The following is a 14339-nucleotide window of genomic DNA, read 5'->3' on the forward strand; positions in this document are numbered from 1 at the left end:
GTACAGCATCCAAAACAAAATGGGAGAAGTGGTGTTATACCCACTCCTCCCATCCCTACCCATGAGAGCAGGCTAATTCACGGGGTGGAGTGGTAAGGGAGTGTTGTGCTCAATGCCTGCCCTTCTTTGCTGGTATTTTCCCAGCAGTAAGGTGCCAGGAATCTTGTGCCTATTGGGCTAATTGAGACCCTTAACTTGGTTCAGTGCAACCAAGTAATGTTTCCAAGTAATACTGTTTTATTTTAACTGTTTTGGCACTCAATGCTACTTAGTCACACCACCAGGTATATTCTAATGGCGTGGCAGTGGGTTGTTTGTGCAGTGACCTTCTGTTCAGGGACATTCTGCCTAATGGACACCCTCCTCATCTGTGATCCTCACCTTAAATGTGTCTTCTCACCATGTTCTCCCAATTGTGGTGCTCACCCTCCCCAAACTACCTTGCCACTCTCAATCACCATGGTTGACTATCCTCAACTTTGCCTCCTTATAGAGTACTGAATGCCACCTCACCCGCATGGGGGCAAAAGCCATGATCTCAGGCAATTAAAAGCCTGCTGACAACTGTAAGATTTGATCAGGCTGTCTAAAGGGTTTCGCCGAAACTTTATCAGCCAGCAGTCAGGTTCATAGCCTCCTACACTGGCAAATAATGTTTACAGGTTATAATATTATCAGAACAGATAGGTAAGGAAGGGAATAGACTAGCTTTATTACTCGGTGATTACATAATACCAGCAAAAATGATGACAGGTAAAGCAAATTAGAAACAGATTTATTATGATAGAAATTAAGATAAGTAATTGATTGTACTAATAGCATCTAATAATGCAAAACATAGTGGTAGAAGAGATATGTCAAAACAAAATATGAAATGTGTAAAGGGCCAATAATCATGGGAAAAATTTCAAATAGATTGGCATGATCAGTAGCAAAAGAAACATAGGGAATAGAATATTTATGGTGTCTGCTGGAATCTTCTTATTCAATATAGTAAAAGCTTGAGAGGTAGAAGTGATGGATCTGACAATATATGGCTAACATAGTCAACCTGTGATCATCACACTTGAGATTCTATTAATATTTAAATACATATCGAGATATTACACATTTGAAAATGGTAAGAGAAGAAAATGGCAAGCTAAGAAAACATAAGGAAACTTGGAGGCATTTGCAGCAAAATTGGCTTCAAGATGAAGATTGAGGTGGTCATAAGGAAGACAAAAACAAAGTAATAAACTGTTTTTTAAAAAAAAAACAGTTACTATCAAATAGTGAAATGGAACAGTGGTAGGAAACGTTTTAAAATTGTGACACATAGAATTCTTGGGAGAAACATCTCACCTGTAAAGAAAAACAATTAGGTAGTAGTGATAAAACCCCAGGTCAGGGTGGATTGCAACTGAGAATATTAAAAGCAGTTAGGCAAGTAATACCAGAGTCATAATTAGAAAAGCATTCATTAGAGAAGGAAAAAGTACCAGGGGACCATTTGATAGTTAATATGATCTTTGGTATGATTGCAACTGATTTTTTTTTTGGAAGCTCAGATTTCAGAGCTTTGGTTTATCAGTTTTTCTCAGTTAATTTAAGCGGTTCTTTCACCTCATGTTTATATATTAGTACAAAAAAACTAAATTCTCTTGACTCATTAGTAGCATCCCCAATGGCAAATAGTAATAAAGGAATTCCCTCACCCCAATCATGAGGACATTCTTGGCAATAAGCTCTAATGATAGTCTTCAAAGTTTGATGCCATTTTTCGAATGCACATTTGACAGTGTATGTGATAAGTAAAACATGTACATGTTTATTCCCAAAGTAGTCTTTTTCTTAATATTTGTGATGTAAAATTTCCAGTGGGAGTCAATATCTTGGTTTATGTCCTTAATTCAAGTCATGAGGTAAATATCTCTACATCTACGATAAAATACTCGGAACATCCAGTGGTCTGTTTCATCTTGACTATATTCAAAAAAAAAACATGTTTGTCTAGATCCATCTCTTCCTTCTTAGTACATTAGAAGGAAATGTATTCTTTTTGTACTGCTGCTGTAGTTTTAATACCTACCTCCATTCCCAATGCTCCCATCATAAAGATTTCTTAGACATTCCCACCACTCCAATCAGTCTCTAATTTAACTTCCAGCAATGTTTTTGGTATGCCCAGGCTTATTATAATGTAATATTAATTTTCTTGTCACTTTCTTCCCAAGCTTACTCGTTTATTACTTTGGCATCCTGCTATCTTTTCTTAAACCGGTCCCACTCCTATTCTTCTTTGCTGTGAGCTGGTTCCATGGCCAACTCATGGTCTCTAATTGCTCTGTCTTTTTTAAAAATTTGTTTATGGGAAGAGGTGTTGCTGGCCAGGCCAGCATTTATTGCCCAGAGGGCAGTTTAAGAGTCAACACATTGCTGTGTTTCTGGGGTCACATCTAGGCCAGATCAGGTAAGGTGGCAGTTTCCTTCCCTAAAGGACATTAGGTTTTTCCAACAATCGACAATTGATTGATGGTCATTATTAGACTCTTAATTCCAGATTTTTATCGAATTTAAATTCCACCATCTGCTGTGGCGGGATTCGATCCTGGGTCCCCTGAACATTTCATGAGTCTCTGGATTAATAGTCCAGTGATGATAATACTAGGTCATCACCACCTCCTTGGAATTAAATTTTCTTAATTCCATCTCTTTTTCCATTATCCTCTATTAATCTTTTTCCTCTCTTTTCATTTCAAGTTTTCTTAACTTGTCATTCATCTTTTGTTTTTCTATTAACTAAAATCTTTAAAATTTCTAACTATATCTTAGCTACTTCCAGATGTGATATTCTAATTTGAGTTTTTTAAAACTTCTAATTCTAAATGTTAGAAAATCACTTCATGCATCTGATCCTTACCAGATCCTACTTTTACTTCTAACTTCAATTTATCTGCTAACTCTCTCAGTTTAGCTTTAGTCAAAGATTTTGAACAGTTCACTGTTATATCTTCCAATTCCAGAAAACTCTTGGCCATATTCAAAGCTATATTTAAATTCTATGCAATAATTGTCACCACAGCACAGCTATTTTAAGTTCAAAACCACCAGAGACCCACTGCAAAGAAATACGTATGTTTCCCTTAAACCCAGTGAATTCAAATCCTGCCAATAACTCCCAGTTGTTATGATCCAATATCATGTTATAACTGAGCATGTCAGATCCTGGACTGAAATCTGTCCTGTTAGATAATAATTTGTTCATTTTTAGTTTTAAGAAGGTGATCTTTTGCAGAAAAACATTCATAATGCTGCTGATCTGGTTTTAACAATAAAGCAGAAATATGTTATGCAAAAGAAATGAAGATTAAATAGAGTAAACCAAACCATTTACACAAAGGTTTAGAAACACCAGGGTAAAATACAATCCCCTTAATCTCAAAATGAATCCTTTATAGTATTCACACAAGGGAGAAAATTCCCTTACCTATCACACAAGCATCTGTTAAGTCAATGCCTCAATTCCTGGTCCTGAGAGTGAATTAGCCTCTTCCTTATGTCTTCATACAATTGAGAGTAGACTTTCTTAATGTTAAATAACTCTTTCAGGATTGCAACCAAATAATTCAGGTCTGGAACTTTCAAGCTAAACTGCTCACACCGAAGAAACCTAAATCATAACAGTTTGAACTATTTCCCTTTCGCATCCAGCTTCAACCAAAACTTGTGCAAACTGCCCAAACTGAAACCCAGAAAACTTCTTGATGCAATGGTTGTTTCTCCTAATCAAAAGAACAAAATCATTTCTAACCTGCTAAACTGAGAACCTAATGCATAACTGATTTCTTTGTTTGCTCTTCAAACCTCTCCCAGTATAAACAAATATTCATTAGGCTCCAAGAGCCCAGAAACAAGACTCTTTTAAAAAGGAAATTACCCATGGCTATAAAATTACCTACAAGTTAATCATTGAACACCTTTGCAGACATGAACCAAACCCACATGCCACTTTTTAAAAATATAAAAATCAAAAATAAATTATGGCAATCTATGAATAAGTCTCTCACCCTACATCACATCCTGCATTTAAAAATGGTGATAGAACAAGTCCAGGGATCTAAAAAACAACTTTTTTAACATTAGTTATGAGCAAGGCAATGCAATTGATATTTTAAAATCTAATGATAAATATCAAGAAACTGAAAACATTATGGCCCAGATCTTCAAATTTCCAGATATTCAGAGACTGGATGTATGACCCAAAATCCATAGCTGGATCAGCAGAGATCCCAACATGCTGACCACTGTAGAAATTGCCTGGGAAGTGTAAAATTGTGGTGAGCAATTCCCTTACTTTTTCTGATTGTTCCAGGGAGTATCATCCTGAGTTAGAGTCTGAAACTTTAAAAGATCAGATTTATTTAGCTGAATAGATACCCGAGAGATATTATGTGGAAAAATTGTAACCAAATGCCTGAGTACACAACTGGACACACATCAGATACACATAAGGACAGACACACATGCGGTGGATGTAATATTTTTTGGAATTTAAAAGGTCTTGTGATAAGATACTGCACAGCAGACTGATGACAAATATCAGAATGCGTGGAGTCAGAGGGCAAGAAGTAAGACAAATAGCAGCCAGCTACAAAATTTAAAAAATAGAGTAGGTGTACAAAGTACTTATTAAGTTTGGTTAAAAAGTGGGAGGTATTGTTCCACAGGGATTAACACTGAGAGACCACTGTTGGTCACCATTTATATACGTCATTTGGTGTCTGGAATCGGAGTTACCCTATCAACATTTGTGGATAACATCAAATTCGAGGGAAGTTAATTAAGAGGGTGGCTGTAACAAAATTGTAAATGGATGCACAATTGGTAAATGGACTTCAATAAGTGTAGGGTAGCAAATTTTGGAACCTGCATGTTCCTTTGAAAGTAAGGCTGAGGTTGTGTGAAAGACATACTGTTCCTGTTGTGATTGGAATTGTATGGCACTTATGCTTTATTGAATGTTTAAGTGAAATGTTAATTCTGTGATCATCATTCTGTGGAATGTGCCTTAAAATGCAAGCACAGCTGGCATCCCATCTATGCACACTAGAGGATATTGACCCACTTTACTCTTAGTGGATATAAATGAGACAGATGCAGTTACAAACAAGGCACCTTAAAGGCAGTTCTGAATTAGGATAATTGGGTAAGGCAGGCTGTTAAAAGGATATCCTTATGAGCTCTCATTAGTGGGTATCTGTGACAATGCACTGCTCCCCATTCTATTATAGTTAGTAGAAGACATTGGTTTATGCTTAACTTGGCAAAGGAAGATACCAGAGCAAGATCTACAACCCAGGACTGTGATGGAGTGATGGTCATGCAAATTCTTTATTGTTGTGTAAAACTTGTTAAATCAAGTTGACCCTACCTTTCCTTGCACATCTATGATTTTGGTACCTGTGAAAGGCTAAGTGGGGTAGAAGGCTTTGACAAATCCTCATCATTGGAGTGGAGCTGATCTCCTTTTGTGTCAATTTACAACACTGTGTTGCAGAAACAGGTTGAGCATTACACAGCTGAACAGTATTATTTATGACAGCCTCTGGCATGTATATTGTAGAGCAGAACCAAACTAGTTAAGGCAGCAGAAATGCATTTTAAGAACCTGAGTGGTGTGCTCTGTGATGGCTCATGATGGCTCTGGTGCATGTTTGAGATTTATTTAGTTTTAGGACACCCCTGTCTTGCTCTGTGAATGTCTCACTATCATTATCAGCCATGTGTACTTGGGATAGCCCTTGTCACTAGGGGCCCATTTATTATTATCCTACTGTCACATCAGTTATTTACTTCCTTTTCCAAAATTGTGTTTTTTGTTTCCTTTATTCATTAATGGGACGAGGGTGTCGCTGGCCAGTCAGCATTTATTGCCCATCTCTAAATGCCCGGGGGCAGTTGAGAGTCAACCACATTGCTGTGGGTCTGGAGTCACATGTAGGCCAGACCGGGTAAGGATGGCAGTTTCCTTCCCTAAAGGACATTAGTGAACCAGATGGGTTTTTCCCCAACAATCAATAAAGGATTCATAGTCATCATTAGACTCTTAATTCATTGACCATAAACTTTTATTCCTAGCTTCTTGGGATATTCAAAATAATCCAGTGTTATTGCCCTGTTGGTCTTCGTTTGCTTTTTCTCTGAACTGGTATTTCACAAAAGTCCTGAACCCAGCACTGAGAGGAGGATTTAATTTAATTACATCAGCCTGCACTGCACTCGAACCTCAGTTCCAACCAGTGCAAAATAGTTATGGCACTGTTCTATGCAATTGAATATTTGCTGTAATTATATTCTGCGCATTACACTTCTAATAGAGATTGTGAACTTAGAGACACCATAAAGTAATGCTTAGGGATAGAAGTTGAGCAGTTTCCTTTTTCCTTTTTGGAAAATCAGCAGAGAACTCTGACTGTACTGCTCATTATTTACATTATTTCTCTGGGATATCCATTGTTATTATGGTGGGAGTTTGGGAAAATCTCTGGAAATTAGAGGTGTGTATTTCTTTTCATTTAAAAGGATGCTGGCATCTCTCAAAGCTGTTTTTTCTTATTAAAGAGACTATTATATGAATCATGTCGAAATGTATCATTATACCAATTGTGGATGACATTGTTGGCATGAGTACAATATACAGCTTATCACAAACGAAAGAAGGCTAGGGCCCCCGATAGCTGCACTGCTTAAAATTAGAGAGTAGCTGATGGTGCAGAGGTCAGTAAGGTTCAGCATGTGTCCAGAATTACATAGGCCTGAGTAGTAATAAGGATGCTGCAAGTGATTTCAGCAGCACTTTTTAAGTAACCTGGCTGTTTAATATAGAAAGTGCTGGAGAAACTCAGTAGATGTGGCAGCATCATTGGAGAAAAAAACATACTTAACGTTTCACATCCAGTTTTTGGGACTGGAGTCAGTTTTCACTTACCAACCCAAGCCTGGATGTTGTCCAGATCCTTTTGCATATGGACATGGACTGCTTCATTGAAGTAGAAGTCGCGAATGTTGCTGAATGTTATGCAATGTTTTCCAATACTGCTTCTATGATGGAAAAAACATCTTTGATGAAGCAGTTGAAGATGGTTGGGCATAGGATACTACTTTGAGGAGTTCCTGCAATAATGCCCATGAATTGAAATGACTGACACTCAACTACTGTCGTCTTCCATTTGTGGTAGGACATCTTGTTTAAATGCTTGAATACATAATTTAGTGAGATAATGAAGTATTGATGCAGCTGATGTGATCTAAATGGACTTTTAACAGGTTGATAAAAGGACCACATGGTAAACTTGTTAGCAAAGATGAAACCTCTGGAGTAAAACGGCAAGTGGCAAAATGGAAATAAAGTGGGTGAATGACAGAAATAGTTCTGACTAGTTATTTTTTAGATTGGAAGAAGGTATAATGTACAGTTCCTCAGAGGTCAGTAATGAGTGCACAAGCAGGTAGTTAAGCTAACTTTTCTAAAGCATTAGCTTAAAAGGCTGTTGTGCACCTGGATGAGCACTGGCATTCTGATGTTGCCTTACTCCGTCAAGGACGTTTCTAGAACATCTCGGAGAAGAGGAAGATGGCACTATGATTCTCCAACAGGGACGTCGAGGTCTTGATCAAGGGGTCATGCAAAGGATAGGTGTTCTCTTTAAGATCTCCCCATTGCAGACAGTGTTGACCCACTTCACAATTTTCATCCCGCTTCACCACTACCCAACAACCTGTAGCCCCCAACCCTTTGAATAACTTGCTGAGTCTCCTTCCCACTGCTGTGGCTGCCCTATCCCCTTCCATCCACAACACCTATCCCCTTTCCATTACTTTCTCTGGACGGAACCAGAAGACTGATTGCGACACACTCCTTTGAGCAATCTATCTGGACAACTCCAGATCTCTTGCTCTCTTGCTGTATATTTCCCTGACCACTTTGAAAGCACAGGACTGATTGTGACTCACTCCTAAAATGCAGAGAGACACCTGAACACCGCAAGTGACTGCCCGACTGTGAAGAATCCCTTGATCAGTTATGGGAGCCTGTGACTTCACTGTGCCAAATCCGCCTAACTGGTGGGTGTATACAGTGGACTTCAGTGAAGACTACTTTTAAAACTTGACCTTGAGTGTGAGCAAGTGCTAAGAGAACACAGAAGCAGACCTGCAATGCAACTTGATCCAATCAGTGAGGTGGATGCCTGTCCCTGCGGAAGCCTTTCAGTGCTGGTTGTAATGCAAATCCCTGCTTTCTGAGTGCCCTGCGAGTATATCAAAGAGGTGCCAAGATGGTCATGAGGGATTGTGAAATGTCAGATGCTAATGTGAATGAAAGTGGCGTGTGTGTGGCAGGCGCTCATGGATCATGTCTTGATATGTTTGGCCCTAAGCAACATGGAGATCCTTGGGAACAAGCAACGAGCTGAATTTGCTCAGTATCCTCTAATTTTGACATCAAGTTTTCTTGATGTCTAGCTTGTTCAATAAAATTGGAAGCTGAATATTAATATCACGGGCGGACTGTCAATAGGGCACTTAATAAACAATAATTCCCCTTAATTTGCAATTGTTGCTAATAATGCCGTCTATAATGAGAAACTCAGCATGTCAATTGTCAAAAGTATAAAAGATGGTGCAAGAGACTCCCGATGTTGAGATGGACCTTACCGGACTGCTCGTCTGATTCTGCCATAGATCTTACCACAGCCCATGTCACTAAGACCACCATAAGGACTCAGAAGGCAGTGCTAGAGAATGCAGTGGATGCAGATTCTGTCATGGATTTCAGAAGGGTATTGGATAAGTTTCAAATTTGTAGGGCGATAAGGAAAGGGCTAGAGGCCGGAACTTGCTGAGTTGCTCTGTCCGAGAACTAACATGGTCATAAGGAGTCATATGGTCTCCTGTGTTGTAACTATTCTATGATTCTATAATAATGCAGTCATTGGTGTTAAACTGTTATCAATTAGATTATTATGTCAGAAATTCGAACTAAGGACCAATATTTTTAAAACACTTGAAATGCTTCTGAAAGCAGAGTGTGCTTAGCGTATCTTCAGATTTTTAAAATAATCTACCTAACTTGATCTAAAAATTTTTACATGATAAAGCATCTGTATCACCATCACTCCATTGTCAAACTAACTGACATAGTTTAAAGAATCAAACTACCTGAAATTATTGTTTCATTGATATTTGTATCTAGATCAAAGACATTCTCGGACCTGCAAATCCAAACCACACTAAAACAACATATTAACAGCATAAATTTCAGTACAGCTTTTAGTGTAATAACGTACTTCAGAAGAATGTTATCAAACAAAACTTAACACCAAAGCATGGATAATTCTGTGGCTGAGATTCTGGTTGCATATATGCATCATTAGTCTAATAAAATATCAGCCATATACAATTTAAAGCAAGAAAATTAATCAACATTTCTTGAAGTTTTCAAGAATTTCATCCTGTATTATAGACTTGGAGCTGATTCACCTATTTTATGTTCCAAAAAAGAAAAGCAGCTTGAACAGAGTGGCTTTGCATTATTTTTATTTTCCACAGGAAGCAGAATATTTGTTTCTACAACAGATGCATACAAAGGACAAGCATTGGACTTTATCACTAAATGGAGTTCACAGCCCTTCTGAGTCACTTTCTTTCTCATTTGCTGGAAGGGCTTTCATTGGAAAACTGAACGTCAGAAAATGGATTTTTGAGCCTCAAGACCTTCCTGTTGTTCTGAGCCATTAGGCCACTCCCTCTGCTGCCAGCCTCTGATGTCTGCAGGAACAGCTATAATTCTAAGTACAGGGCAAGACCCTTCTTGCAAATGCTTTACCTGCTTCATTGGTACCAGTCACGGAGAGTGCAAAATCCACTCCTAGTGGTGTATCAGAAACTATATTAACTGGCGTCCATTTCTTTTATCCCTATCTCATTTGGACAAGGATGTCATGTTTTTCATCTTCCTGTTCTTGGACGATATTCCTTACTTTACAACATTTTGGAAGATTGTTAAAATATTATTTTTTCTCCATAAATTTACTTATGGATATTTGGGTATAATCATTAAGTCCTTATCAACTTGTGTTTGAGTAATTTCTTGAGGATCCTTTTATCTTTGAGGAGTAATTTTGAGTTTCCATGTAGCCATTTATTAGGATTTTTTTGATTTAGTTCAGTGAAACAGTTCAGAGGAGATTCACTTGACTCATTCCTGAGATGAAGAGTCTATCTCAGGAAAAGCTTAACAGACCGGGCCTATACCCATTGAAGTTTAGAAGAATGTGAGATGATCTTATTGGAACATAGAAGATCCTGAGAGGATTTGATGGGGTAAATACCAGGAGAATACTTCCTCATGCGGGGACATAAGAACTGGGCCATTCACATTCCGATCATTTAATCTGAACTATCTACATCTTTTCTCGACCAGTACCCTAAAGCCACACCCCCCCCACCCCAAACTAAAGCATAAATGCTGCCCCCTCCACACTTCATGTCAGCTCTGATGAAGTGTCATCTAAACTTGAAATATTAGCTTGCTCTCTCTCCATGGATGCTGTCTAACCCGCTGTGATCTCCAGGATTGGTTGTTTTCAGTAAGAACTAGGAACATGGTTTAAAAATAAGTGGTCTCCCTTTTAAGACAGATGAGAGGCTTTTTTTTCCCTCTCAGATGACCATTACTCTCTGGAATTCTTTCTCCCAGAAAGTTGAGGCTGAGACATTGAATTTGTTCAAGGCTCCATTGGATAGATTTTTAATAAACAATGGAGTCAAAACTGTTAAACTCAGAGAAGAAAGTGAACTTTAGACCACAATGAGATCAGCCATGATTTTATTGAATGGCAGAGAAGGCGTGAAGAGTCAATGGCCTACTCCTGCTCCTATGTTGACTGTCGCACATTGCAAGATGAGTGACTTTAGAGACTACAGCAGATCTACGTCAACACGCGTTGTTAGTAGGCCAGAACACACTTTGTCATTCCTGGGTGAGTTTAATCAGTGGCTTTTAATTCTATTTTGTTGAATACAGCCAGTGGAAGTGTTAGAATTCTGAAGCTCTTAAACATTGATATCATCTCACTGTTTTGGATATTCATTTACAAATCAAAAATTGACAGTACTAGTTTAAATCTTTCTTTTCTGTGCATAAATTGCTATTGTGTTGGTCTACTACAGTTGCAAAAACTTGAAATGAGGTCATTTTCACCTGAGTAACAAGCATCTGCATCTACCAATTGTATCAATTGTTGAATAGGCACTATGTAAATACAGGCTGTGGTTCATGATTCAAATTTCTTCTAGAGCCCATGTCCACATGTTCTAGCTATGTTACAGAAAGTTACTGCATAGAGCTCTATTGCTCAGGATATTGCTTCCAATTGCTGAATAAATAAAGTTCTTATAGAGTTTATGAAGAAACCACGAAGTAAGACTTGTCTTTATTTATCATACTTAAGGTCCATCAAGCATTTTCAGGACCTTTCTAATAATACTAGTAATTGCTGTAACATTTCTCTCATCCTCTTGTTTAACAAGATGTGATACAATCTCTTCATTCTTACAAGTTTTATGACCGCTTTTTCAATACTACATGCATACAACTCCAATGTTTTGCAATTGGTAAATGTTGATCAATTTGAAGAACTTGATTGGGCTTGTTTATTGATTATTATTATGGTGGCAGGTTCAAAGTTTAAGTGGCAGAGAATCAGGCACCTATCTACCATAAATATTAAATTATTTGTCGTTCAACCAAATCAATGAAAATAAAATCTATGTAATAAGATAGATTCAGTCATAACCTTTATGTTACCTGTAAGCATTTGCCAATACAGCTTTTTTTTTGTTTCTAATAGTTTTGATGTTGAGAATGGACCTTCTCCAGGCCGGAGTCCATTGGATCCTCAGGTCAGCCCTGGATCAGGACTTGTATTGCACACTAATTTCCCAAGCCACAACCAACGACGAGAATCCTTTCTGTATCGCTCAGACAGTGATTATGAATTATCACCAAAATCTATGTCTAGGAATTCATCAATTGCAAGTGAAATGTAAGTAGGTTGGTAACTTTGCAGCATTCAGAGCTGTAAAATTTGGATTTGATGCTTTCAGATGAAGTGCAACTATATGGTGGGGGCAAAGTGTCAAGGAGTAATATGTTTTAAAATTGCAACCTAATTTATCAGCTATTCTAATTGGGGTCTGATTTTGGATCCTCTGGGGAGCTGAGTTTCATCAGCTAAATTTAGATCAACTGCATTGAATGTCTTAGTTACTGAAGGATGAAGCACTTTTACCCATCAAAAATCACCTGAACACAGTGGCCTCACACCAGCAAAACTGGTAGACACAGCCTATTGTATAAAACGAACTGACACAAAGTTTTGTCCAAAAGCTAATCTTTTGAAGTGAAAACAATTTAAAGTAGTTTTGTGAGCCGCCATTCATGTTTTAAGTATTAAAACCAATTATATCGTTTTCAATCATTTAAAGAAAGAACACACTGGTAGATTAAACCAATGAGTAGTTCTCGGTGCATTGACAATTGGATACACAGATTCAATTTCACAAAATTAAAAGACAGTGAAAATATAGCTCTTCTCAGTTGGCACCTGTATCGTTGTGAAGCTTGAGTTCATAATCCTTTCTCCGTATTAGAACTGTGAATTAAATGCTTTTCTCTTTATCTTCATCTTCCTTTCCATCTCTTCCTTTTCTTTCTCCATCTTTTTTTCTTAGCTTATAATTTGTATCCCCTTGGTTCTTTTTCCGTCATTCTTGATTTTCTCTCTTCTTTCTATTGATTCTATTAATCATTTTTTTCCTGTTGTTTTGTTTTTATCCACAATAAGATTGGCTGCAGGTTTTTTGTCTCTTGGATTTCTTTCAATAGTCACTGAGAGAAAGTTGCATAACATAATGGGTACAAGATTATCCCAGAATTTCTTGATTAAAAATAAAGCATTCATTCTTTACTTTCCACTTCCTTAAAAAAAGGCTTTTTTCACTGTGTAGCAAGAGCAGTTAATAGCTGTTATACTAATAGTCACGCACCACCAGGTTATAGTCCAACAGGTTTATTGAAATCACAAGCTTTTGAAACGCTGTTCCTTCATCAAGTGAAGTCATTTGGTGTTGTGTGACTTCTGACTTTGTCCACCCAGTCAAATACCAACATCTCAATATCATGTTATGCTAATAGCTAGACCTCATCATCACTGATGTCAAATTATGTCAGATTGCATGGAACAGGGACCTGAGGGAAGAAGCTTCTGATGGAATCCAGGTATATTATGTCTGTGTAAGTAGTGCATATTGCTAATGAATGTTCATCAGTTTGCACTTGTAGGATTTCTAATTCTTATGCATAAAGAGCATCCAGAACACAGTTGTGATATTTGAACACACTGTTGCCCAATAAATTAAATCTTTTAAAATATTGATCACAAAAACTGCAAGTAATTATGCAATTGATGATGAAACAGAACAGAGAGCCAGAACTATAAGTAAAGCAATATTTCCCTGGTATAAACACTAAGGGATATCTCTGCTGTCAGCCAAAAATGTATAATAATGTTTTCTTTTAAGAAATTGAAAATCAATAATTGACTTTTCTTAAAAACTCTTTTATAAAACATCCTGATGATATTATAGAGTACATTAGTTTAATACACGGTGCATGACTGGGCAAGCAAGTGTCATACCTTGACATGGTGGGTATGAGGCACCATGGGAGGGGGTGGATGGGGCATTAGGTGGCATGAAGAGTGAAAGGGATTGAGGGTCTTGCTGTTCTTATAACAGATGTGTTGTCCCAGAAAGTACTTAGCAGCCTCTATGACAGTAATGGGTTTTGGGAATGTCCTGCAGTTCTTTTTCCTTAGCAGATAAGTACCTGTGCATAGTGGGACAAGAAAATACATGTAAAACTTCAGTTAAATTCTGTAGAGGTGGCAGGCTTGCACCTTACATAGTTTAATGGTAATACATGGTGATCATGAAACTATAATTGATTTTTGTAAAAACCTATCCGTATCACTGATGTACTTTAAGAGAGGAAATCTGCCATCCTTACCTGGTCTTGCCTGCGCATGACTCCAGACATATAGCATTGTGGTTGACTCCTAACTGCCCTCTAAAGTAGCCTAGCAAGCCACTCAGTTCAAGGGCAATTAATGTTGGGAAATAGATACTAGCCCAGCCAGTGACACCCACATTCTATTAAGGTATAAAGAAAAAGAAATACTTTTTGCAGTACTTAGTGATGTTTTATTTGTATGGCAAAAGTGTACATACATTTA

At 37.7% G+C, this 14339-nt stretch overlaps 1 protein-coding gene across 5 annotated transcripts in view; it reads left to right on the forward strand.

Moving 5' to 3' along the window:
- Nucleotides 1-14339, forward strand: part of pde4ba (phosphodiesterase 4B, cAMP-specific a) — a 547072-nt gene that overhangs the window by 378588 nt on the left and 154145 nt on the right. For all 5 annotated transcript variants that reach the window (XM_048601743.1, XM_048601742.1, XM_048601745.1 and 2 more), the window contains one exon: nt 11895-12089. In XM_048601743.1, coding sequence (XP_048457700.1) covers nt 11895-12089 — 195 coding nt within the window. The remainder of the gene's footprint in view (nt 1-11894; nt 12090-14339) is intronic.

This window comes from Rhincodon typus, chromosome 10 (assembly GCF_021869965.1).
Source record: "Rhincodon typus isolate 14 chromosome 10, sRhiTyp1.1, whole genome shotgun sequence".
Lineage (NCBI taxonomy): Eukaryota > Metazoa > Chordata > Chondrichthyes > Orectolobiformes > Rhincodontidae > Rhincodon > Rhincodon typus.